The 27234-nt window shown below is 41.9% G+C and overlaps 3 protein-coding genes across 4 annotated transcripts in view; 1 reads left to right on the plus strand and 2 right to left on the minus strand.

The window, feature by feature from the left end:
• Positions 1–256: 256 nt before the first annotated feature.
• Positions 257–7399, minus strand: mlx (MAX dimerization protein MLX). Of its 2 annotated transcripts, none has more exons than XM_061090486.1 (8): positions 7338–7399; positions 5768–5804; positions 5536–5616; positions 4489–4598; positions 4281–4383; positions 3900–3999; positions 2791–2992; positions 257–2297 (listed from the first exon to the last, which is right to left on the minus strand). In XM_061090486.1, the coding sequence occupies exons 1-8, from the start codon at positions 7374–7376 to the stop codon at positions 2241–2243; spliced, it is 729 nt and encodes a 242-aa protein (XP_060946469.1). In that variant the 5' UTR covers positions 7377–7399; the 3' UTR covers positions 257–2240. The 2 variants fall into 2 exon arrangements, with proteins under 2 accessions (XP_060946469.1, XP_060946468.1); XM_061090485.1 differs by having other exon boundaries at positions 5768–5807.
• Positions 7400–8816: 1417 nt separating this feature from the next.
• Positions 8817–20554, plus strand: fmnl1a (formin-like 1a). Its single transcript, XM_061089668.1, has 25 exons — positions 8817–9339; positions 12510–12593; positions 12950–13036; positions 13130–13203; positions 13685–13768; positions 13854–13997; positions 14589–14697; positions 14877–14953; positions 15042–15135; positions 15470–15544; positions 15626–15736; positions 16387–16536; positions 16616–16717; positions 17265–17868; positions 17978–18102; positions 18223–18425; positions 18529–18763; positions 18860–18928; positions 19009–19089; positions 19174–19303; positions 19386–19549; positions 19633–19734; positions 19827–19922; positions 20003–20117; positions 20207–20554. The coding sequence occupies exons 1-25, from the start codon at positions 9154–9156 to the stop codon at positions 20269–20271; spliced, it is 3366 nt and encodes a 1121-aa protein (XP_060945651.1). The 5' UTR covers positions 8817–9153; the 3' UTR covers positions 20272–20554.
• A 982-nt stretch (positions 20555–21536) lies between these two features.
• Positions 21537–27234, minus strand: part of srcin1a (SRC kinase signaling inhibitor 1a) — an 86269-nt gene continuing 80571 nt past the window's right edge. Inside the window, exon 21 of the mRNA XM_061089859.1 lies at positions 21537–26908. Within this exon, the coding sequence (XP_060945842.1) occupies positions 26240–26908 (669 nt within the window). The 3' untranslated portion in view covers positions 21537–26239. The remainder of the gene's footprint in view (positions 26909–27234) is intronic.

Below are 27234 nucleotides of genomic sequence, written 5' to 3' on the forward strand. Positions count from 1 at the left end.
ACAATACAACAGTCTAAACAAACATCTTTTTCACCAAGGAGGTTGTATTTTCACCACAGTCTGTTTATCAGCAAGATCATGTTTAAAACTACCGAAAATATTGCACAGAACTTCGATCCAGACAAAGGGGCAGATCCAGGAGTTTTCTTTACCCCCTTTCTGTAAGTTATTTTCTGAGATTTTGGCCAATTTCTCAGGGAATAATTCATGGATTTTGCTGGAAAATAAATCATATTTATATGGACTGAAATCTGAGTGTGTTGAATTGGGTGCAGCTTTATTGAATTTCAAGCGACTGTCGGGCCCGTCTGAGAGATATTATTTTAACTCGGTGGTTATGGTGTTGCACTGGACTGTTCTGTTTACACCTGTAAAGTAAACACACCTCAAACTCAGCTCAACACCACTTCCAACTACAACCACAACAAAAATCATTTATTAAAATCAAAACCTCTTGGATAGTATCATCACAATTACTTGACATTATTTTAAGTAAAGGCAGAGCTGGTGTATGGAATCATGATTGATTCCAAAGGCAAACCTCATGAAGTCACCTGTGAGTGTAAATGGCTTTTGAACAACTACTGAGAGGAAACCACCAGAAATCTGTTTCCCCAGTGAATAAAGCAACAACAGAAAAGTAACTACAGAAACAAAACTGTAAAAATCTGATTTGTCATCTTAGAAATCAACAGTTTCCATTCAGTGCAGATTGTCATAGATCTCTGCTTTGGACTGTGCAGAATTTCTCCTGGAACCTGTGACTGGTGTAAACAGTCCTGAATAGTCAAAAAAAGCTTTTCTAAACACAGACAAATGCTATCACATAATTTCTACTGTTACTCAGCACAAGAGCCACTGTCACCCAAATATAAACAGCATTTAAAATGTTTGTATGAAAACAGAACTTTCTTTTGATTCAGGAGAAAACGGTAAAATCAACACTTTGTATTTAAAAATCCTTTTCAGAATAAAACAAACATGTGCAACTGCAACTGGATAACTGCGTGTAAATGAACAGAATCTGTTCACAATGTGCTGTGTAACGCGATTATCGTCAAAGTCCATAGACTGAATATAAACAATCATATACAGTTCAGATCTGTATGCTGCCTCATCACAAACCAGTTTAACTGGGGATCATGGCAACTGGTGATTTGTTGTTTGTATTCCAGATGTTGCTGGTTGGTTGCAGATTCGTCATATTCACAAAACATGGTGAAGTGCTGCATACTTAATAACAGGCTTCACAAACTGATGCTCGGCGTTCATAGTAGGCACAGGGAGTTATGAATAATACACATCGCAATGTCGTTTCGAATCCCGTTCAAGTTTCTTACACTTTGTTCATTTTTTTAACCATGATTTATATTATTGTCTCAACGTGATGTTGAAACAGACACATTCCATAAACATGTGATGTGTTTTTGTTTGATTTTTATTTCAACGAGGCCTTCACTATATCACCGGACTTCGGACACAGGCTCTTTGTGAAAATGTCGAGTCTGCAGCCGACAAAATCTGGAATTAAGACCACAAATCACCAGTTGCCCTGATCCCCAGTTAAACTGGAACGCCGGCCATCCATGACATCTCAGCATGTCTGTCGGCTCATCAAAGCCGCTTTGATAAAAACTTCACAGTCTGTGTCACTACAGCTAGAAATCTGAAAACAGCCTGAGAGCTCGGTTAGGAGAGGGGACGGTTACCCTGCAGTAGAACAGCAGTGGTGGAGTATTCTCCATTGCCTGCTGTGGTGCAGGAGTGGTGTGGCTGAGAGGAGCCCTTTGGTTCAGCATGAAACTACAAACTTGTGCTCGTTGGGACACAGAGGGAGGTTTACTCAGGCAGCTACTGCAAAAAACTAAACTAAAGGCTTAATGCATTCAACATGACACATTCGTTTGCAAACTTACATTTGTTTTGACCCCTGAGCTCTGTTTCCTCATGCGTTTCTTAGCAAAACCACAGTAAGAAAAATGAATCGTCAGTTGAGGCGGCTGAGGCCGAGGCTCTCTGTGTATGTACACTTTCAGAGTGTTATCTCAAACAAGCCAATGCAGCTTTTCCATCTCTGCCCACAGTGGGTGTTGAGGTAATTCAAATGCAGCCAGGCAGTCACAGATGAGCTGAAGTGAGTGTAAATGCTGTGCTGTGGCCCGAGGCTGATAGCAGTGTCCACCCTGAGAGGCCGGAACAAGTCCCACGAACTGGGAGCTGAGTCCAGAGTTTTCACTCAATCAATACAGCTGACCGCTGAGCTGCCGGAGCACTCCGACCACAAACTCCCTCAGCGTCTGGGAGAGAGAGGAGAGGAACACAAAGGCTGGGATTATCTCAACATTATCAGAGCAAATACAGGTGTTGTGATTTACCTGTCCTGTATAGTTATGATAATCAGGATTATTTAAATAAAATAAAATATTCATTTGACAATATATTTCTGTTAACATTGCAATTTCTTTCTGTGGTGATGCAGTTACTGTGTGTTTGTGTCGTCACATGTGTACATTATATACGAAAGAGCCAGCCTTAAAACAATAGCAGGGCAAGTGACATTTCATATTTTGATATGATACAATAATTTAATACATTCAAGGAACAGGTGAGCCATGAGTAATTCATGATCATGCAAAAAAAGAAGATATTCAGTCAAAGAATTGAATTCAAACTTTCCATAGATGCTCTGCCAATATCTTTAATGTGAATTCCCTTGGCTTAGCTGATCTAAAATCATGACAGCCCAGTGTATGTACCTGATCTGCGATACAATGACTCCGGTTTCCTTACCTGAGGCTTGCAGTGCTCCTCGATCCAGCTGAACACACAGGCGGAGAGCTCCTGGAAGCTGTTCACCGACACACAGTTGTTGAAAGACACAAACAGAGAATCCATGATGCTCTGAAAGATGTTGAACTTGACCTGGTCCGACACCTGATCTTCTCCCTGCTGTGGGTTGTTCTGGTGGGCCGTCACTATGTGCTCGTAGTTCCTATTGGAGAAGACAATTAATTTTGACTGAAAGACGCCTGAAAGTCTGAACCAAGTTCATGTCTTTGTTGACATTTGTTTTCATCTCCTACGTGGGCTGTGTCCACCTATACTTTGTACTGATTGGTTGGTCGAGAGGCGCGTGTCAGACATCAGCATGTTGCCGGGTAAAAAAATGAGTCTTTTCGTTTGAAGGAACCAGCTCCCTTCGTTAATTTACCACTCTAATATCATTAGAGTATCTCTACCAGCATCACCAACTTCAGCCACAGTACTTGACACTAGTTAGAATGTGCCAAATGAAAGTTATCATAGCGCAAACATTCTATCGTCTGAGGCCGTTCCTGCTTATTTTTCTTGTTAGATTCTGTCTCAACTTACAATTGGTGTAAAAAAATAATTTCCGGGGGACCTTTCGCAACTGTTACTTTTGTTTACAAATAAACTGGAAAGTCTGGACCTAACAAGGTCGGTGTGAAAAGGCCTTATGGTTACAGCTGTTAAAAAAAAGAGGATTAGCTTGATCTATTCTTTCCATACACTGGATGGAATAGTAAGCCTCCACAGCAAATGTAACTGATAAAAAATGCAGCATTTACAGATTTCAGTCGAGGGCATTTCCTCGTATTTCTCAGATCTGATAGTAACTTCACTTGTGCTGTGTAAGGGCTCCGTTCAAAGCATTTCTCACTCGAGAGATTTCTCTTTTTGTGCGGGCGCAGCATTTCTTTTAAAATCCATCTGTTCATCTGTCTGGATGCAGAACATTCAAGACTTTGGAATTCAAATGAAGCAGATATCATTTCAGGGTTTTTGCCTTCAAGTAGGGATGCATTAGTTTGCCAAAAAATATATACATATCGTGCAACTGTGTCGAAGATTGTGGCGCCCGCAAGCAGCGTTCTCACGTTTTCATGATCTTCAACGCCATCACTTCTTTCCTTAATACAGTAACTTCCTCCTCTTGCTTCTTCTTTTCTTTATGAAGAAAATGGATGTAGTCAATTGCTGAGAAACAGAGTAAAGAAATGCATCAGTCAGACTTATTCGTTGCACAAAACCTCAAGTACATTTCAACAAGTTTTCATCTACCTAGGTATCCCTCCACCAAATATAATTCCTCCAAGTTTGATTACAGGCTAAAAGCAGCATGCATGCAGATTATGACATATGACTGGAGTGAGAAATAATCTATGGGGTGATATGGGGTTTTAAATAACAACTTGGTAATAATGCTAAGTTTGACAAATACCCATGACTTCATCCAATAAGACGACATCACATCTTACTTTTCTGCAGGACGGTTGCTTTGCTGATTTTCTGTGCTCCCACTGCAAAGTCAGACTGCTGCTGACAGGTTGGAACTATTGCCTGGAGGTCATCATAACCTTTCTAAAGTTTTTTTTCCAAAAGAAAGTCAAAGATATCAAGTTAAAAAAAATGACTCAAGACTTCAAGTAGGTCACAGAGATCCACTGCAATGTGCTGTAGCTTTACCTTGATAGCGTCCCTACGCTTCTGCTCAGCCTGGGAGTGCGCGTGTCTCCGTCGATCTTTATACGAGTCCTTACTTGACGGCTCATGTCTGTAGTCACTATCTTCATCATCTGTTCAAAAAAATATTAAATCTCAGATCAGATAAAGCTATGGATTGTCACATTCTAGCCTAAAGGTGGGAAACTTAAGGCTTACTGAATTTTTTTTTCAGTAAACAAGTTTTGAGGGTTTTGTTATTTGTCCAGTTCTCTTTTTATCAATGTGTTAAGTTATGTTAAGTGTTGCAGACGTCTGTATCACATTACATCTATTTTGTTCATTATTCATACAATGAAGCCACGTGAGTAGACACATTCCTGGGCTGGCTCGCAGTATGAAGTGTGTGCCTCTGCCCGTGCTTGTCTGATGGGAGAGGCTAAAGAAAAAGAGTCCTTCCATCTCAAAATATTAGTATTCACTGTCCTACTTAGGAGACTAAACGATCAACTACGTATACAGCGATCCCCCCCTACTGCAGGTTTGAATGGCTCTGACCTCTGTCAGTGGCATACTGACAAATGCTGAAATAGGTTTTCATAATAATAATAATGTCCATTTTTTTTTACATTTTTCTGACAGCAAGCTCATTAATTTCCCAGACACATGGTGAATTAGCTGGACAACAATGGAACAGCAATGAGTAGCAGAACAGGTTTTTCCTTTCATTTGAAGCAGGAAGCAAAGTGAAAGAAAGCCGGCTCAGAGTCCATTTTACCATAGTAATTGTACCATCGGTAAATGGTCTGTATTTATGTATTGCTTTTTCTAGTCGAGTAGAGTTTCTTGCCATTCACCCATTCACATGTATGGAAACTTTTTCTATGAAGGAATCAACAATAAATGAGAAAAAAATATATTTTTAGAAATATATATTTTTTATTTTAAACAGCACAGAGAAATTATTCAGCGTGAGATGTTGGCGAGCAAACATTATCATCACAATCTTGTTGTAGAACCAATTCTCTTTTAAACCACAATGACAAATCGCTGCTTTTACAACCACATTACCTGTGTTTGGTACTGAAGAGGCACTTGTCGAGCCAATGCTGTTGGCCCTGGACACCCCGGGACCCTTTCTGGTGAAGAAACCTACAAACCCAGACAGAACAACAACAAAAAAAAGAGGCCAGAACCAGATTAACCAAATAATCTCAAGGCAGCAGAAACACAAGGTCACAGTAACAGTTCAAATATCGAATAAAATGTCAAAATACAGGATATAAACAGACTGAATACTCACAGTGGTCGAGGCCACCGTCGCTGAAGGAACTGTCAGTCTGCTGCGCCATCACCAGATAACAGAAGATGGAAAAAAGGGAGAATAGAGGCTGAGAGGCTGGAACCACGAGAGGAGAATTGTGCTGCCCTAAATTCACTGACAATAAACCAGTAGCTAGCTGGTCTGATGAACTGAGTAAACCCCCAACTGAGTATTGCTCTGATTTGTACTGATCAAGTATGCAGGAGGTAAATGGCTGGACCAAATTTCAACTTCAATCACAGGTGCAATGTTTGATCTAGGGCATCAAAACACAATAATAACTGCAATTTGTGGTTTCTGAAGATCGGAACAGTTTCCATCAATGCTACCAGGGGGTAGAACACAATGCCTTATATTTATTGTATCACTTATTCCTGCTATATGACAGGGACTAAAGGTCTCACTCTCTCAAAATCACAACGGAACTACACCGAAAGAAACCTGTTTTAAATGTTACAGCTTTGTTAATGTTTCGTTATTTTTTACACTTTTCTGTTAATCCGATATGACAGAAATAATGGATATAAAATCCCCTTGTGGAAAGCTTCAATCAGATACCAAGTCATCTCCTAATTACAAATGAATGCATTTCTGAAGCTACATCAGTGTTTAAAACAAGTTGAATTGCAGTCAGCGCTGACTTTTCACAGCTAACAACACTACATGCTACATTACATGCAATAAGTCAATAATTCATATGAATTTGTGGTTTCCAAAGTTAGGAACAGTTTTCTTCAATGCTTTCAGGTGTAAGGTTAGGGTTAAATGTATTTAATTTCAACACTTGGGAATTAAATCTATTTTCCCAAGGACTAAAAGGTTTCACTTTCTCTATTTAGACGTGACAGCTAACACATATTATTCTCTTAAAGAGAGTTTTCAAGATAAGAAATAATAAAGCTGTGGATTTCATATCACAAACGTGTATATTCACATGATCACTTCAAATAGACATGTGAGACAACTGCTTTATAATTGTATGTTTAATGTTATAATCAGATAGCCTACCACAGATATAAGTAATGATCTTTGGGAAAGCCTCAGACAACACTTATAATATACAGTGTATGATAATACCAAGTCGTCTACCGATAACAAATAAGAACACTTCTGAAGCTACATCAGTGTTGAATTTGCTGTGAGCTCGAACTATTCAAGCTGAATAACAACTCTACAGGTTACTTCTTCAATAGATCTGTATCCTGCATGACCTGTTAAAATGAGGAAACAACATGAAAACACTGATCATCGTCTCAGTCCGTGTGCTCGGTGAACGGAGACATATCCCCCCCCCCCCCCCCCCCCTGAACACAGAAGCTGTAAATGGACCAGACGAGTTCCCCGTTTTGTTTACTTTGACAGGCTAGCTAACCGCTAACAGCTGAACAACAAGCTAACGCTAGCCGTGGAGCTAACGTTAGCTCTGCCCCCGAAACAAACGTCAACTTTCGGGCAAAACACCCGTTGTCACTCGTCACTGTCGTCACACAACAGTGGTACGAGTCGTGTGGACAGAAAGTCCCGGTGGACAGACGGGAACGTGTCTTACTCTCCAGTGGTCTTCAGGAGACGCGTTCGGGTCCGTCATCTTTATAGTGCTTACATTACCGATAGCCCTGCTGCCTTCCAGGGCACCTCGTAAATTCCAGTTCCTCACACTTGGGGAAAGTTTGAGAAAAGGGAACTCCTCTCTGTGATGTGTGATGAGATAAATATTGACATCCTTTACTTAAGTTAAGCCACCAATCCAACTAGGACTACAGATATAATTTTTATCATAGGGCTGGGTAATAAAATAATAAAAAATAATTATTTAAATATAATTTACAATATGCCAAAAGTTCCTTATACATTGATATAATGCTAAGTGATTGTACAGGCACAGTGAGGAGGTGCAACACATGCTTGGTTTTAATGTTTGACCTCTGATCTAAGATAATATGAGATAAGATAAGATAAATTGAGATGATACATTGAGTGTTAGAAGTATACAGATGGGTATGGTATACAATATAAATATGAGTATACACACACATACGAATGGATATAATTTCACCGTAGTATACTATATATAATATACTGGATATAATAAAGAGTTCAAAATCCCAACCTTCGCTCAGGAGCAAAAGGCTTTAAACTTGTAAGAAATGTAATTATTTATTGTGACACTTGTTGATATCAACTGAGCTGAAAAAATTTGGTCTCGATTACATTTTGGGGTGATTTGCCCAGTCCTTATTTTTCTTATCTATTCATCTGCAAATCAGATTGATTGATTGATTGATGCAAGATCAGTCTATGAAATAACAGGAGAAAATGTCTAAAAATAGTTTCTGTGAAGTATCATTTAAAAGTCAGATATTTCATGAAGGACATAACTAGAAAAAGTTTATATTTATGAGGGTACATCTTCACAATTCTTCTCGCATCATCCATGTCCACAGCCCTCATTTAAAACACCTTGAATGCAAAATGCTCGAGGACACAAATGCAAGAGCCCTACATGCAGTACTCGGCTTACAACACAGAGGGGCGCTGTCAGGCAATCATCTCCACCCTGTCACTGTGCTTCGACACCTGATGTGACTGCCACAAACATGCTGGCCTCACTTGAAAGGAAATGGCCTAAACAAATGTGACCACAGGTCAATGTAAAATAATCCGGCTTCAGTGGAATGAATGGATCCAGTGTGATTCAGGTGGACTCATGGTAAAGAGAGGGGAAGTTTCCTGTGCTTCATTTTATATCTGCACCTGCTTGATTAGCATGTGTCAAGCCTCTTTCTGCTTTGTTTCACTCCTAATTTACCTGATCATCATCATTATCATCATCATAACCATGATCATCATCCACCTACTGCGTGCACAGGACACCTAACAGTTAAAATGTTAGGTGCACCCTGTCCTCCACCCCAGGTTCGGTTGCTGTCATGCACAGGAAGTCACTCTTCTGCTTTTGCGCTTCTGCGGTTTCTGTCTGTGTCACTTTGTGTGTCACAGTCCTCACTCCTTCCTCTCACGCATGCAGCCCTCTACCCAGAGCAGCTCTCTGTCAAGTAGAGAACAAGTGAGTAGAGTTGTTACCCTCTTCTCAATAGTAGACAGAGTGACATGTTGACGAGAGGATAGACATGAGGACGAAGCACCTTCTCTCATCTCCCACCCTGTCCTCAACACCAACGAGAAGACAGTAGGCCAGCGGCTGGATGTTCTTCTCACTCAAGACCCAAGGACTTGGTTTGTTTTAGGCGTGCTTGTTCGAGTAACTTGGAGTGACCACTTATTTTTGTTGTGGAATTCACTGATTTCTCAGGAGAAGGGGTTTGCGAAAAGCTTTCCCACTGGATTACTTTTGGAGATTAGTGATGGGGAATGTGGCCACAGGGGCCTTGGAGCAGGAACAGGCTGAGGGCCGTGAGGCCAAGAACTCAGTCGGGTCAGCTTCAGGGATGAGTGACCCCGTGCCAACTTTGCAGAAGAAGCAGCCGGCTCCCCCCAAACTACCAATGCCGCCAGAGGAGGAGCTGGAGGAGCGCTTCAACGTAGTTCTGGTGAGTGTGGCTGCACAGGAGACATGAGGACGCACACAAAAACACAGAGATTATGCATTTTGTGTGTTACCAATGCTGGCTTGGTTTTGAAGTAGAGGCTGGGGGAATTAAGCGGGAGGCACAGAAATAACAAACCATATCCAATTTGTTGTCTGTAATTTAAAGTTGTCAAAGTAGCGAGTGTTCGGAGACCTGTTTGTTACATTTGTGCTGCCAGAAAACAATTCAATTTTAAATGAATACAGACTAAAGATGATGTCTGCCTTTTCTCATTTGTTGTCAATCTAGAGTCCCATTTGTCTGGTGGGTACAGGGAAACAAACGTTTAAGAAAACCACAAAGTTTTCAACATCACTGTCCTTGGTTGTTTGTTTTAAAGATTTTAGAGCAGGAACAGGGTGATCGGTGAATGCACAGGCAGCTGGGGCACAAAGGGGAAGTTGAGCAACACGTAAACATGAGTGAGAGCATAAGACCGGAAATCAAATGTTTCACCACCCTTTCAACAGTCTTACAACAAGCAGGAACACACAGAGCCTCACAACAAATACCTTGAAGTCTTTGAGACATCATAAAGCACAAGGGCAACAAAACAGTGATTAAGTTGGAGGGAGAGTGAAGCACATGAATCTTTGATTATTTTGTTTGTATTTAATTTTCTACAGAAGAATTCCACTCAAGGTGAAGATCTGGTTTTTATGTGGGTTATTTTCCGAAAGCGAGATTAAGAGCAACGGGACTATAAACTGTGAGTTCCTGTTGACTCAGTGCAGCAATGAAACATCAATACAGAGTTTGGCTCGGTCGGTCTTTACACTCTGCCTCAGCTTTGACTCCTTAACGAGCTTCATTGACCCCACGGCTGCGGCTTTGGTCTCTGCTGACATGTGGAAACATCGACAGCAAAACATTCAATCTCATCTTTTATGACGCTGCATAAAAGTGTTGCATCACGGCGTATTGAAGGGTCAATTTTCAAATGTTTTTGAAGCACAAATTGACACACTAGCAACAGCATGTTTCTTAGGTTGACCGAGAAATTAGTTTGTCATCTTTACAGGAAACAAACATGGGTCTTCTTCTTGTGACATGTGTGGTTTTTATTGGAACTACATTCAAGAAAGACATACATCTGTTATAGCCTCGAAAATGACCTGAAAAGACACATTTCTAAAATACCAACACCCATCCAGATATCCCCATTCAATTACCCAGGAAGTTGTCAAGGAGAGTAATAATAAGAGGTGACAATAGAACGCATGCGCACATTATACACAAACGGTGTCTTTATTTAAAAATCTATCATTATTTCAAATAAGTTGACTTCTCCTGGAAATACATAATGTGACATGAGTAATGTGGCTTCAGGGCCAAAAGGGTTACTTGCCACGAGAGTACGATGTCACTTCCTCTTTTTGGCAAAATATGTCATTCTGTACTTTACAGAATAGAGAGAATGTTCATTTTTCAAGTTGTAGAATTAAGCAGTTAATGTACACATAACTATCCTTACAAGAAAAATGAGAAATGGCCTCTCATCTTCATTTGCGAAAACTTATGCAAACAAGGAACCTTTCTCACTTTGCTAACTAGGTGTTGTACTACCTTGAAACTCAAAGTGTGACCACTCCCCTGCCCCGCCAAGGATGAAGCTCTCAGCTCTCAGCTCTCGGCTTCTCAGCAGAAAAGCAACAAGCTGTTTCCTTTTATCGCCTCTAAAAAAAAAACTGCAAACCACCGCTTCTATCTGCACACTGGGAGAATTAAGGTCAACTCCCAGTGAAAGATGAGATACTGCGGTTGCAAAAAAACAATCATCTTTGAGGAAACCATGAATAAAATAAAAAATTGAACTATTCCTTTAACGTGTGACCAAGGAAAACCCACCAGACCCTGCACTTTTTTTCGGGGGTAAATTGTTTTACCCAGATTACACCCTGGTCCCTGCGATGGAAACATAAATAGTTCCATAAAGCTTCATATTATTCAATGGGAAAGTTCCTGTAGTCAAAATGCAGCTTTTGTTTTCACAAATCCCCAGTGTTAGCCCATCAAACTATTTAGTTCCTAAGCCATTTGAATCAGGGAAATAACCTTTTTATTCCAGGAGTCAAACAGTTTACTGTAAGTTGAAGGTAACAACTCAAATGGAAACTGTGAGGTTACTAACGTGCCACCTCCCTAGATGTTGAGGTGAAAAGAGTGTGTGTATTGGGTGGGGTTCTTCATCTGTGTAAAACCCTCCATACAGTTGTGAGAACTGTTATATGGTGAAGATAATAGTTTAATCTCAAGTTAAGAGTCTTTATAAGCAACTGCAATGTTCAATATTTAAACTTTGATATTAATACAAAAGGAATGAAACCAATCAATAAATACAAATGCTTTTAGGTGGTGTTGCCCTTTCTAAATTTTATACAAATGCTTTTATTTAATCTTTATTAAAGGTTGTAACCCACGATAAAATTTGACATTTGATCATTGCACACACACAAAAGCTCTAATATTAGTTGCATATTTATTTGTATTCTGACGTACATGGTACCCACTGGCAACCATCAATACACTCATGTAAACACTGAGTCATCCGTGCTTCCGGCGGGTACTGAACGCCTTTTTGTTTAACACTGAAAGTGCAGTTGTGGTTATATGAAGACTTTAATATCGTTGCATGAGCAGGAAGGATGAAGAAAATACCACAGGGGTCGTTAGATTATGAAATATGTGATATACTTTTACTCAGAATCATATAAATTTGCCAACATATTAGTCAACGAATAAAACCACAAATGCGCTCATGTAAAAGTTCAAGTACCGCGTCAACTTTTCTACTTGCTCTTGAATATAGTACGTGTATTCTGTTACATTATGCAAAGGTCTACTACACCAATATGGTCTCAGCCTCTGAATCCATTTCAGCTGCTTCTTCTTCACCAGTGATACTAGTGTTACCTGCCTGCTCTGATTGGATCAGTAATATTGATAAATAAATTTTTTGAATACAATGTGAACATAAAATGCAATGCTTTGTGACGATGCAATGGGGTAGAAATTACAGATTTTTCTCATTTATTATTTAGAGTAAAAGTGAGAAGTAGGAGAAAATAAAGTTAAAGTACTTCAGATTCCTGATCGGTTGACACTGTCCCTTCTTTCTCTTTCTCTTTTAGAGCTACATGAACCTGCCTCCAGATAAACTGCAGCTACTGAGTCAATATGACAACGACAAGAAGTGGGAGTTGGTCTGCGATCAGGTAAGAATATTTGTGCTGATAAATGATAATGTGTTGGTTTCATGAATCTAGGATCCTTGTACTGGAACCTTCACTGTGGCAGTGTTGATACAAAGTAGCTAAACAGAGTGGATATGTGATAAAGCAGAGCGCAGCGAGAAAAGCATGCACCACAGTTTCTGTGGTGGCATGTGATAATGGTGACGTTGGCATGGAGACGGAGAGTGATTTGTAACTCTTGCATTCACAGAGCCAATAATAACTTTGCACCCACAAGTGTTTCCAGTGACTACCTGTCATGACTTTTGAGTTGCCGTTAAAAACTCACTGTCAAAAGTGACTTTTTGCTCAGTTCTGTGTGAATATTTCTTTCTCAGGAGCGTTTCCAGGTGAAGAGTCCCCCATCCACTTACCTGACCAAGATCAGGAGCTTCTACCAGGATCAGGGAGGGGTGTCCCGCAGGGTCAGAGAGAAGCATCATCCTCCTTTTTCATGTCTGACGCAGCTCTAGATTTCTAAAATGGTGTCTTAACTCTCACATGTTCTGCTTCTTTAGCTGAAGAAAAGGATCCAAGATGCTACTCAGGTTCTTAAAGATTTGGAGATTTCACTCCGCACAAATCACATTGGGTGAGTTTGTCGAGTTGAGACAGATCCTACTTAATGTTTGTGACCTGAGTTTTAGTTTGACCCTGTTGCAACCTTTAAACATTTTTCAGAAAACTGCTATTGAAATAACATTTTAGATGATGATGATTAATATTTTTATATTTATTATTATCCTTGTCCAAAAATATATACTTTATCTTTATTTGTCATCTTTTAGTAGAAATTTTGTATTTTTACCAACCTTGGTACTTTGTGGTCTAGTCTTTAGTTTTTAGATCTATAATTTTATCTTAAAATAAAACAAACCTTAAAGAGAAACATGAGCTACTGGTTTTATTTCTTGTGATTTAACATTTAATTTGTAAAAGAAATATTATTTTATTTCATTTTTCAAATGTTACATCATCTTGCTTTAAATTCAATCTCAGTGCAGAATCTGAGATATGAAATTCATTATCTTTCTCTCCTCAAGCTTTAATCTGCTTTGGGTCTTTTTGTGTAGATGGGCCGAAGAGTTTCTCGACGAGCAGAACAATGGTCTGGGTGTCCTGGTGGAGTATCTGTCTCATGCTCAAAGTGACGCCTCGTGAGTACCAGCAGGCTAAGAATCTGATGGCTATGCATTTTTTTTTATTTTTCACCATTTATTCTGGGTTTCTATTCTCTTGTAGGTTCGATGTGGAGAGCGTTGAAAATGGCGGCACCCTGTCAGACAGAGGAAAGCCAGCAGACAGGTCCATGGAAGATTTGACCAAGAGCTCCAGTGTCTCCCATTCACATGGGATGACCAGAGCTGCCCGAGCGCTGACCGTGAGGTGAGAAGACTTCTTAGCTGCATTCAGTTCTCGGAACTCACACATTTGTTAATATAGCTCACATCATGAATTTTATTAAAGAGGAACTCACATCTCATACAGTTGTAATCCTGTGAGGGTAATGACAGGGGCAGATCCAGGGCTCACAGGCAGGGTCTGGCTGAAATCTGATTGGCCCCTGAAGTCCTGCCAGTAGTCTATTAAAAAAATAAATATTACAAATTTGTCTTGAAAAAGCAACAGTTATTAAAACTATACGCTGTGAAGCTATAGAGCAAACAGTAAACAACGAATGACTTAAATGTGCACCCTCTGGAATCCGGAACTGTGCTTGGATGTTGGACAAAAAACTAAAATGAAGAGGTGTGAAATATGAAACAAACTTGACTAAATCAATATGCCTTTATCCCACTCTATGCTCTCTATACATTCCTCTTAAAACTGAGACAACAACAATCATAACACGACTCTCAAACTCTGGCGGAAGTCATGTTCATGATTACCTGTTTTTGCATGTTCTGTATCTAACTTCCAACTTTCTGCACGGACAGTAACAAGTGTCAAATCATGTGTGCAATTTGTGATCCACAGAATAAGCTCCACTCTGGTGAACAAAATGAACAAAAAGTCCCACTCGTCCAACCAGAGAGATGATGTGCATGTGTGCATAATGTGCTTGCGAGCCATCATGAACTACCAGGTAGAGTCTTAACATACTTACTTACTTTACAAGAATTGGGAGGGGATTGGTATTCCACTTTTGCCACTTCTATTTCAATTCACACACATTGAACCTTTGTCATTTTCAGACTAGTTTTTCCTCTTTCTCTGAATCTTTAACCTAATCTGATCTCTTTTCACTTCCCACTTCGTTTTCAGTCTGGTTTCAACCAGGTGATGACTCACCCGCGCTGCGTCAATGAGATCACCCTCAGTCTCAACAGCAGGAATCCCAGGTGAGTGCGTCTGTGTGTCAGACAACGTGCACGTGTAGTGTATCTCTGTATCCCGAGTTTTCAGCATCACTCTCCTGTGCCGCGACAGGACCAAAGCCCTCGTCCTGGAGCTGCTGGCGGCCGTGTGTCTCGTCAGAGGAGGACACAACATCATTCTCTCTGCTTTTGACAACTTCAAAGAGGTGAACAGACTTCTTTTTTCTTAGCAGTATGACCTCACCCACATATGTGGCCTCACTTGACTGTTGCTCATTTAGTCCGACCTTTTGTCTCAAACTTCCCTTCTTGCATTACTCACCCTGGAATTGACACACTCTACCCCTCATGTGGTCAAAATTTTAGCTCAAGTACAACAGTCATGCCTGTGTGTGGGTGTAACGCTAAATCTGGTGCAGAGGTTTAAGCTGACTGATGAAGCCTAATAACAATAACTTATTTTGCATGTATTGTCCCCTACTCCCCCGTGTGGGCAACAATTAAAATGCATATTCAGATCAGTTTATGTCTTTTTCTCAGGTGAGCAAGGAGAGGAACCGCTTTGAGAAGCTGATGGAATACTTCATCAATGACGACTGCAACATTGACTTCATGGTAAGGTCTACTAAGGTTATTTCCTGGCTGCTGGGTTGTAGGTGTAGCTGAGATTTAACTGTCTACTGTGTCCGTCTCCAGGTGGCGTGCATGCAGTTCATCAACATCGTGGTCCATTCGGTGGAGAACATGAACTTCCGTGTGCATCTGCAGTACGAGTTCACTCACCACGGATTGGACAAATATCTGGAAGTGAGTATTTATTAAAAGTGGTCAGCGTAACCTATTGTTTACTGACAAGAGCAATGTGATTAAAGCTGCTGCAGGCGACATGTGTATAACAACAGTGTTATGCTGACTGTTACAACTCAGCTAATGAGGGATAGAGGAAGCCAAATAAAAGCAGATGTTGGTTAAAGTAAAAGTTGTTTATTATGAAGATGAAAATACAGAGAAAAAAGGAGGGAAACAGGCCCAGAAATAAATAGAACAAAAAGAGGACTCTATAAAAGCCAAGTTGCAGATAACTTCCAAAAAAAGAGTGAAAGCAACCCTAACCAAAACAGCCACCCCGGTTAACCCTAAATACAATAGTTAAATACATGGAGGCCGTGACAATGACACAACCTGAACAGCACCAAATGAATATGCTGAATATGTCCCTCAGTAGCTGGTGGAGACCAAAAACAGAGCAAGATGGTGAATTACTTGCATTTTATGATAACGTTGCTATGTAACACTTTGCCATGTCAACATAAAAAGCATGCAGCTGTTGCGTGTTCACACCATTGAATAATATGAATTATACCCTGTAAATATGCGAAAAATCTATTCTTAATTCTTAATATAAGTAAGAGTGTATTGGTATAAGAAGTCACTCGTTAAATGTCTTTGTGCGTTAGAGTCTGAAGCAAACGGAGAGCGAGAAGCTGCAGGTCCAGATCCAGGCCTACCTGGACAACGTGTTGGATGTGGGCGCCCTGCTGGAGGACGCTGAGAGCAGAGGGGGGGTTCTGGAGCATGTGGACGAGCTGCAGGAACACAATGTCCAGGTCAGCAGCCAGTTCTTAAAACCAGAGGGACTTCAGACTCCTGATGTTGTGATATTAAATTGATGTTGTTGTGTTGCAGCTGAGTACTCGGCTCCAGGAGATTGAGGATCAGACGACAGGGCGATTATCTGAACTTGAGACGCAGCTCATGCAGGCGACCAAAGAGACGGAGCTGCTCAAAGTAAGTGCTGCTCCCTGACATGAACAGTGTTTAATAAGATTCATTAGCCAACCAAAGCACAGCGATTAGTTATAATGAGTCCATACGAGTGGTAATTCACTTTATTTGAACAATCGTAATTTGAAAGGAAAATTAGAATCATCTTTAGCAGCAGGCCCAGACTGAAATATTTCAATGGCTATTTGATGGATTAATGAATTCCGCTACATCCATCAAATCCAATAGAGTGAATGATCCCAGGGATTTTAATCGAGCGCCCCCATTAGAGGGATTTTTTGTTTAAAATGAAATTTCTCATAGTATAGGATGTTATGAACTGTTGGCGTTCCACAACCATGTCATTTTTTTTAGCCATATTCAAAATAAATGTCATTTCATTCAGCCTCAGCTATATGTAGGGTTTTGTGCTAATTATTAAATGTTGACCTGCCAACACACTCAACTATCAGATGTTTATAATTTGTACGTTATCTCTTATAAAGCCTGAAGACAGCCTGTGTATTATACGCTCTTTGTGGAGTCGTAGTAAATTGTTCATATCTTACAGGAAAGCCTGCGGGAGTCCTGTTCCCAGGTCAGTGGTCTGCAGCAGAGAGAAAGGGAGCGAGAGCTGGACCGCGAGAGGGAGAAAGACCGGGAGCGCCTGAGCTCCTCCGCCCCTCAGACCGTCTCCGAGCTGGAGCAGAAGGTCCATGAGCTGCAGGAGAAGGGCCTGATCCGCCTGGGCCGCAGCGCCTCAGGAGGTCTGGACATCCAGGTGGTTCCCGTCACCGTGGTCGAATTTGTCCAATCCCCCGACCAGATCTCAGTCACTCAGCCCAGTGACTCCGTCGACTCAGCCCCCCCAGCGTCCAGCCTCCCTTCCTCTCCGCCACCACCACCTCCTCTTCCGCAGTTTGCCTCGCTTCCTCCTGCACCTCCTCCACCACCTGGTGCTGGACCACCACCCCCACCACCCCCACCTCCACCACCTGGTTCTGGACCACCAGCCCCACCTCCTCCACCTGGTTCTGGACCGCCACCCCCTCCTCCTCCACCTGGTTCTGGACCACCACCTCCACCTCCGCCACCCGGTGTTGGAGGCGCACCTCCGCCTCCCCCGCCTGGTGGTGGAACCCCGCCTCCTCCCGGAGCTCCAGACGCTCAATCTGGTGAGGAGTTCGGAGGAGGAATCTGAAAAGAAGCAGAAACCCTCCAGAGTTGGAAGCAAACGATGAGAAAAGGATCTCTGTTTAATCGGTTCTTCTCCTGTTTCCTCAGGGTTAAAGAGCAAGAAGCCCATTCAGACCAAGAACAGAATGCCGCTATTAAACTGGCAGCCCTTAAAACCAAACCAGGTGTTGGGCACGGTCTTCAATGAAATAGATGATGAGCAGGTGTTAGAGGTGAGATAAAGCATCCTCCATTTTCCTTTTCCTACTCAACAGAATATCCCCAGATGAAGTTTCAGTTTGAGATGAGACAACTTGAAATGATTTCTCTGTCTGTTCTTGTGTCGACATCAGGAGCTGAACATGGACATGTTTGAGGAAATGTTCAAGACTCGGGCCCAGGCTAGTACAACAGACGTGTCCAATGTGAAGAAGAAGTCGGTGAAGAAGGCCCCCAGCAAGACGTCCTTGCTTGAGGTCAACAAGGCCAAGAATCTGGCAATCACGTTACGCAAGGGAGGAATGACTCCAACCAAAATCTGCACCGCCATCGAGACGTACGTTCCTCTTTTTGAAATTATCTTCTCTAAACCGATTCATATCCTCTTCATCGCTCTGTCTCTTACGCTCTAGCTGATTTGGTGCTACTGTTTTTCACAGGTACGACCAGCAGGCTCTGTCCATAGACTTCCTGGAATTGCTCGAGCACTTCATACCGTCAGACTTTGAGATGAAGCTGCTGGTGAACTACGAGAAGGACGGCCGCCCGCTGGAGGAACTGGCCAACGAGGACCAGTTTATGTTGCGCTTTGGGAAGATTCCTCGCCTGAGCCAGCGGATAAAAACCCTCACGTTCATGGGCAATTTCCCGGACACTGTCAAGCGCCTACAGCCGGTCGGTTTGTCAAAAGTGCTTCGGTTTTTGTTCAGAAGAGACTTGAGATTTTAACCAGATGTGTTGATTTTTTTTTAATTTTTCTTTCGTCCACAGCAACTAAACTCCATAATTTCTGCATCCATGTCTATCAAGTCTTCATTGAAGCTGAAGAAGATTTTAGAAGTAAGTAAAAGACGTATGTACTGATGTGGTTTCCAAATGTGCGGGGTTTGAATAAGTCATCTCGTTTGTTTCCCCCTCAGATCGTCCTCGCCTTCGGGAACTATATGAACAGCAGTAAGAGAGGTGCGGTGTACGGTTTTCGGCTGCAGAGTCTGGACCTTGTGAGTAGACTTTGCCTCTAGATTAACTTATTCTCATTTCAAGATAACCTTGACGACCAACATTTTCAATAATGTACTTTTCAGCTGTTGGAGACCAAGTCGACTGACCGCTCGCAGACGCTGCTGCATTTCATCACCAACATCATCCAGGAGAAATACCCCGACTTGGCTAACTTCCACACCGAGCTACACTTTGCAGACAAGGCAGCTCTTGGTAAATGACACTCAGGTTATGGAGCTGGTTTTATACCAAAAAATCAGCAACAGTGCTAAACTTATTCCTCTTTCTTTGCCAGTTTCCCTCGACGGCATTCTTCAGGATATCCGCTCGTTAGAACGAGGGATGGAGATGACCAAAAAGGAATTCCTGGTGCAGGATGACAGCCCCGTGCTGAAGGAATTCATCAAGACAAACTGTGAGCAGCTGGAGTCTTTGATCAAAGACAGCAAGACAGCCCAGGTTAGCCCACAGCTCGAAATCAAACTTACACACAACCCTGAACAGCATCTTATAACGTGCTCACACACATGCATTCTCTCCAGGAGGCTTACGGCTCCGTGGTGGAGTATTTCGGAGAGAACCCCAAAACCACGCAGCCTTCCATGTTTTTCCCGACGTTCGTACGTCTCGTAAAAGCCTACAAGGTGAGCACTTGGGGCGGGTTTGTGATCTTTATCCGACTTGGGGTGATTTGAAATTTGCAATTGACTCTGTTTTGCCTCTGGATTAAACACAGACAGCACAGCAAGATATTCAGCAGAAAAAGAAAATGGAGACTGAGAGCAGTGAGGCAAAAGAATCGCCATCTCCAAACAAGGCAGGGATGCAAAAGGTAAGAGATTTGAGGATCAGTGTTGAAGAAGTATGCATCATAAATTTGAAACTGTAATGTCTTAATATAATTTCCCCCAGGGGCCTATGATGCCCAAGATGCCCCAGATGGACCTGATAGCAGAGCTGAAGAAAAGGCAGGTGAAGCCGCAGGTACGCGAAGGGAAGGACGGCGCCCTGGAAGACATCATCACAGGTACGTTATATTTCAATATGTCATGTGCTCCATGTTGCGATATTTAAAGCCCGGTGAATCTCAATTTGCTTTTGCTCCCTCTGCCTCAGATTTGAGAAACACCCCATACAGGCGGACAGATGTTCGACGACCAGCGCAGCGTCAGGACACTTGAGCCAAGTCAGATGTAAGCCTATTTGATTTTTAGGAAATGTACCTGGAATCCCAGTCAGGCATACAGAAAAAATAACAATTTTTTAACAGTTCTGTATATACATTTATTTCAAAGTTGCATCATGTATTTTGAGCATTTGTTCTGTAAATAGAGTTATGTTGCAACTTTTTGATATTTTTAGTGCAGCAGTCTATTCCAAATCTTACAAAACCTTCCTGTGATGTTTCCTGTCTAACGAAAAATCCATGACTGTATTTTAAAATAAAACTTGTTTTAACCATGATCCTGTATTTGGATATTTTTATCTGCAGCAACCAGTTTGCATTAACATTCTCTAATGCTAAAGATGTAATAATTTCTAACGCAAACTCAGATGTCACCACTGTACAAGAGGGCTGCATTTTAAAGTGTTCTGCATATACACTTTTATTAAATATATGAGCAAAATAGCATCTTGTATTTTTACCAATTCTTTAGTGAATTGGTTCTGTAAATAAAAATATAAATGCAACTGTCAGTGTCCTTGTTTCTACATCTTGGTTAAAAACCACTGACCACTGATTCTTTATTTGCATTTCCTCGAATGCTACCTCCACAGTTTATGGCTTCAGTGTGAAGCAAACTCTGTACAAAAGAGATGCACTTTAGTTTTCTGCATATACAGTTATATCAGAATATCTAATTCGCAAAATGGCATGTGTTTTTGGCAAAAGTTTAATTTATTTGTTCTGTAAATAGAGTTGGAACTATTTTATATTTTACAATGCAACAGGCAATGCATTTGATTCCAATCTTACTTGAAAAAACGAAATATTTATGTAAATCCTCATATCTTTCTAAATAAAAAGAACATTGTGACTTTTTAAATGTGTTTAAATTGCTGATACTGTATTTATATTTTCTCATATGCGGCGATTAGCACTTTACCTCAAAGCGAGAAGGTTCCCGGTTCGAATCCCGGTTTCGCCGAAGTCTTTTTGTGTGGAGTTCCTCCCACAGTCCATAGACATGCAGGTACAGGTTAGGTTAATTGGAGACTCTGAATTGACCATAGGTGTGGGAATGGAGACCTGGGTGTATCCCACCTCTCATTCAATGTCAGCTGGGGATAAGCAGCCCCCCCATGACCTTCGACGTATAAGTGGTATAGACTATGGATGTATGGAAGGAACATATGCGACATCCAGTTTGTATTCACATGATCTGAAGCCGAAGATGAGATAGTTTCTGAAGTCAGTGTAAAGCAAACTCCGATGCCAGCACTGTACAAGAGAGCTGCACTTTATTGGACACACAATCACAGCAAGTTATGTACAAAAGAAGGCAGGTTCAACTGCCTGCCGTCTTCTCACAGGAAAAACACACACATCTCACAGAATATCATGGCATCCACACTGATAAATTAGTATCTCCAGTATCAGTAGGCTTTTAAATTTATATATCATTATATTATAGATCTATTTTCTGTGTTATTCTTGTTCTTATGTCACACTACTCTACAAATGGGAGAATCACTCTGTGGAAAGAGTTCACCAACGGTGGTGAACATCTCTGGTTGGGGTGCGTTCCAGTTTTTCAAACTCTTAAACATTCAGCACTCTATCGTCATTGTCGTCATCGTCATCATCATCATCATCATCATCATCATCATCATCATATTCATCGTCATCATCATCATCATCACCACCACATAACATCACAGTAAGACTGAACATGCCTGCGTCATAGATACCAGAATAATGTCGTCATTCTTCATGTTTGTAAACCTCTAACATAGACAACCACTTTCCTCTTCCTCTCGTTCTCATTTCTTTTTGAGAAAACATGGAGACAACATTTTTTCAACTGCACCGTGCGATTGCTTGAAACTATACATGCATTGTTTTGTATATAACTTGTACCCATCGTCATAGTTTATTCATAAAACATCTTCTTTTGGACATTACAATTTGTTGAACTCGCTAGGAATGACTCGGCCTATTTACAAGTCAATTTTGTTTTTCTCTGCTTTTCGATGCCAAGATTTTGGAACATCCACACATTCATGTAAAAACCTCATTTACATACTATAGAATGTAGGTTCATTATATATATATATAAAAAAAAAATACAATGGCAAAGGAAGAGATAAAACGTCACGTAATTCCCTTTTTGATCCGTCGTGGTGGTTTTTAAAACAAAGCTTGTGTTTTCGCTCAACTGCTACTTAAAGCCACTTGGTGCAACAACTGGAGCAGAATAGGCGACGTCACTCACTCCCACCTGTTGTGATGATTCAGAGCGTGTTGCCTCTGAACGCTTTCTGCACTGAGCATCCACACTGCTACTGTTCCTGTTCACATGCAAACATGATATGATAAAAGCCTTTTTAACTCCTTCAAGTCAAAGCAGCAAGGCTCTAAATGAAGCCTTCAGGCGAATTGACTCTTCTCTCACAGTAGTAGTGACAATATCTGACCATCTTCACTATCACTAATGCCAGCCAAACCACAAACACAACAAAGGGTGGGAGAAAAAGAAAACCACAGATACTCAAAATAAATCCCCAAAATTAAAAGATAGTAGCAAAATAAGCCCCGAAGCACAGGCACTGGTCCAGCCACTGACACCTCAATGTTACCCTTCACATCAGGAGGCGAAGGTGCAGACGAGCTGGACAAGTGTTTTCAGGGACAGGCTTTTCATAAATGAAAATTACATTAAACTCAGTGTTCATAAAGAAAAGCCTGGAATAAAAAAAAATGAACTTCAGTGTATATTACAGAGGCTAACTCTTGTCTATACAGATATTTTTAAACAAATATAAAAATGTTCTGCATATGAATAAATAATCTCAGTGTGAAATGTTATTATCTCTTACAATGAGTTAAAAAAGAAAAAAAAAAAACATCTGTACAAAATGGTCACTAATATATAAAACCGAAGAGATGATGACATTTTACAGTATATAATTTAATCTAGGCCTATATATATATCACACTTTTCTTCACAATTATAATATCATACACAAACATCGCACTTAGATATATTTATATATGTATATTTCTCCTAGGTTTGATTTCAAGTTTGCAGTAGTTTCTCTGATTGCCAGGGGTCTCCACAACATGCCCTCTAAGCGTTCAGCCATGTTGAAATCCCAGCAACACTTGTCTTGGAAAAAAAAAAAAAATGAAATAAACAGAAATCATTCCAGAGGGCGACGTCATGCGAATCTCGGAGGGTTTCATCTCAGATGTCACTTAGGGGAAAAGCGGCCAAGCATGAACATTCGTCCCCGACTCTCTCCAGACGCCAATGCAGCAAATTCAACTCGGAAAAAGTTATGGATTTGAGAGTGGAACAGCATGAGTGAGTGAATTTCTTTCATTTGACTTCACTCAATGCGGTGCCCACGGCTCGAACCCGCCTGGCAGAGCCGCAGAGCGCCCGGGGTGCGGCTTAATTCGCTGCGCTGTGGGCTCGCAAGTTTTTTGCACTTTGACAGATCTGAGGGAGTGTTTTGGTCACATGTCACCGCTGCAACCCGACACACTCTGCATTGCAAGTGCGGCTTCCTTTATGCTGCAGGGAAAAAAATGGGGGTGAGCCCTTTTTTTTTTTGGCAGCCTCTTCTTTGGGTAAAAGTGTTATTCTGTCATTGCTGTCGATCTAATACTGTCACACAAGATCAACGGAACAAAATCTCAGAGGCACAGGGAAAACAGAAACACTGGTACAGGTCCTTCTAGAGAAAAAACAGGCAGGGGGTTTCCCAAAGGGTAAAAGCACTGTCTTGGTAAACTTGTATGAGTGCTAATTACATATTGCACTGTTCATAACTGAGGCCCATCAAACTTTGTCCAAGCGCAACCTCAACTGAGTGGTTGTTATCTCACAGATGCCCCACACCAAAGAGGAAGCAGAGGGAAAGGGACAGGGAACGAACAGCTGCTTAATGGCTCCCTCACTGTCAAACCCTTCCTCTCATCTCTTTGGGTCCTTTATGTCATGAGCGCCCTCGATGGAGACGGCAACTCAAAGCCGCCCCTTATTAAAGTAGCCTTCCGACACATGTCTCCACACTAATCCTCTCTCCTCACACTGCCTACTCTTTGACATGAGCCCCTCTGCACATGTTTTAATCTCAATGCCACAAAGAATCGATTTCACACAGTCCAAAAGAAAAACCACTTTGTCTACGAGTGTCGGTTCGACCTTGGCACGAAGCCACAACACAGGACAGGCAGCATCAAAGTGGTTCCTTGTGCAGGGGTCACGCTGACTGACCTCTGAGGAGCTTTAAACTTCTGTCGCTGAGGAACTCAGAGGGCCGGACATTCATAAGTGTTTCATGTGTTGAACATGCAGGTAATAAAAACCAAACCAGGCCACGGAAACATCGGTATAATCTAATGTATAGTATTTTTAATGTGCGGGAATGTTTTTCTGTCTCTCGCCCTTGTGGCTTTGTGCTCGTCGTGATCAACCAGATGCAATAAGTTAAAATTAGGGTAAGAAATGTGTGTGAGAGGAAACTGTGCTCGATTTATATTTCTATATTCTCCTCTCAGTGTCGTGTTGCATCTTGAGTTCATAAATATGTGCTGATTAATCTTTCAAAGACTACCCAAGATGTTGAGATGATGTCAGGACTCGTCAATTCACTAAAGATAAATTTTGTGCTTGTATAAAGAAGCTTCTTCAATAAGGTCTGCCAATTGAAAATGTAAAAAATTAAAAACCAAGGGCGAAAAACACAGCACATCCGATTCCTTTGAGGCGGAAATCACGTTCCATATTTTAACCCGAGTGCTCCTTTCAACAGATGAGACTAAAGATGAATCATCACCCAAGTATCCTGGAACAAAAATAGGACAATATCGACTAGCAGAGTCTGTGCTTCTGCGATCAGCTTTGCTTTCCACGTGCACGTGTGACAGAATGTGTGTGTGTGTTATCCGCAGCCGGGTGTGCTTGAGTCTTTGGGATGGTTTGGTGATGTCAGGTGCTAAAAATGCCATAGCAACCTGTGAGATGCTACAGTGGGAACATCCTGATTGTCATAATTCACTAGCTCGTACACACACACACACACAGAGATTCAACATTTGTATATAACATCCGTATGAACATTTGTTTACATGATTTGCATTTTTCCCTTCTGTTTGTGTCTCTGTGCATGTTTGTTCCATTTTGAATAGACGTGTGCTATAATAGGACTGCTCCCTGCAGTGTGCTTTTGTAGGTATAGTGTTACTTCATTACAATTTTCAGAATTAATTCCATACTTTCGTAGGGAATATCTGCATATAGATACTGTGACATGAATTCCTTATGCAGACAGTGTTGTGTACACTTGCAACAAAGCGCAGGTCAAAGGTCAGGGACTGTCATGTAAACTCTTCACACAGTGTGTACAAACAGAGGGGAAAATGTAGCACCAGTTCAGAATGTAAAACACGTGTGATGCAAGAAAAGCCACAAGTGCCCTTTGAACGAATAACAGCTTAAAACCACAACCATCACCTCGACCTACTTTAGATTTTTTCTTCTTTTTTTTTTCTGAGCGGGCTCACGTTCTGCTGTGATGCAGGTAAGTGAGAGTAATATTATCCAGGACACACACGACTACAGGACTCACTTTGTGATTATTGCGTTCTAATTTCTATGATAAAAGTCACAGATATTATATATCTACTCCACTAAGGACCCACTGAGTGAGGCTATATATGAGATCGGTGCTGTCAGTTAATTCATCCAGACCACTTCAGAGGAACTGTGGAGCCAGATCAGAGGGAGGAAACTTGTCCGGGAGGAAGAGAGTGACTCCATTTACAGGATGGTAGTTCTTTCCATGGAAATATGATGACTCTGCAAACTGCAGACAAAAGAAGGGACAAGAAAGAAGAAAAAAAAAAAATCTTGAAAAATGGTTTTGGTTCATGACGATGTTGCAATGCGTTCCCCCATGTCTTCATCCTCCTCTTCCTCACAGAGGGTTGCCGGGGGTGAGGTCCTTTTTCACAGGCTCGCTGCTGACCTCCTCCTCCTCGAGGCTGCAGCTGTCAAGGCTACGACCGCTGGGCTTGAGAACCCCAGAGGGGAGGGTGAGGGAACTCAGAGGGGTGGGAGAGGAGGGAGACAGGGATGGAGTAGGGGTGGTGGGTGAGGAAGAGGAGCAAGGGGAGGCATCAGGAGTAGGGGAAGAGGACCGGCTGCTGGGAAGAGGCAGGGAGGAGGCTCGCTGCTCGCGCAGAAGCCGGTGATGACGGAGGGCGGAGGAGAGGAGCAGGGCCTCGGCGCTCAGGCCGGCGGCGGTCAGGCTCGCCAGCAGCGCCTTGGCTTGACTGGAGGAGGCTTTCAGGGCCGGTAGCGGCCTCTCCTGGGGGTGCTTCCTCTGGCCAGGGGTTAACGCTGCTGAAGGACAGGGCACTCGGCTTGAGAGAACGCCCGTTTTGGTGCCAGAGATGTATGGTTCAATACTGCCGCTGGTTCTGTTGGTCTCCAAGGCCTTCAGGTAGAGCAGGGACACAGGACACAGAAGGTGGGAGGGTCGGGATGTAAAGAGATGGTGTTTTTTTAGGGGATCAAAAGGGGAAACCGTGAAAAAGTAAAGTCTTACAAACAGTTGTGGCTGGGCACTGTCCCCTTCAGGCTCCTTCCCTTACCAGTACAGTCAAACATGCCCGTGCACGCATGCTTGCACAAACACGTACACTCGCACTCGTCCACAAATGCACACAGACTGGGATCCAGTGGAGATTTTTAGAAAACACTTCAGATGTGACGGGCGCTAATAAAGTAAATAAGGAGGCAGGTGGAGATGTGTCATCGGGGTGAACATGAGAAGAAGGAGACTGAAGAGGCCGGACACGGAGAGGTGGCTCACTGCTGCAGGGTCACGGTTTTGCAATGGGTGGGTCGATCCAGGAAATGCAGGGCGAGGCGGGGGTTTCACGCAGGGCGAAGGGTCGGGTGAGGTCG

Source organism: Limanda limanda, chromosome 17 (genome assembly GCF_963576545.1).
Source record: "Limanda limanda chromosome 17, fLimLim1.1, whole genome shotgun sequence".
Lineage (NCBI taxonomy): Eukaryota > Metazoa > Chordata > Actinopteri > Pleuronectiformes > Pleuronectidae > Limanda > Limanda limanda.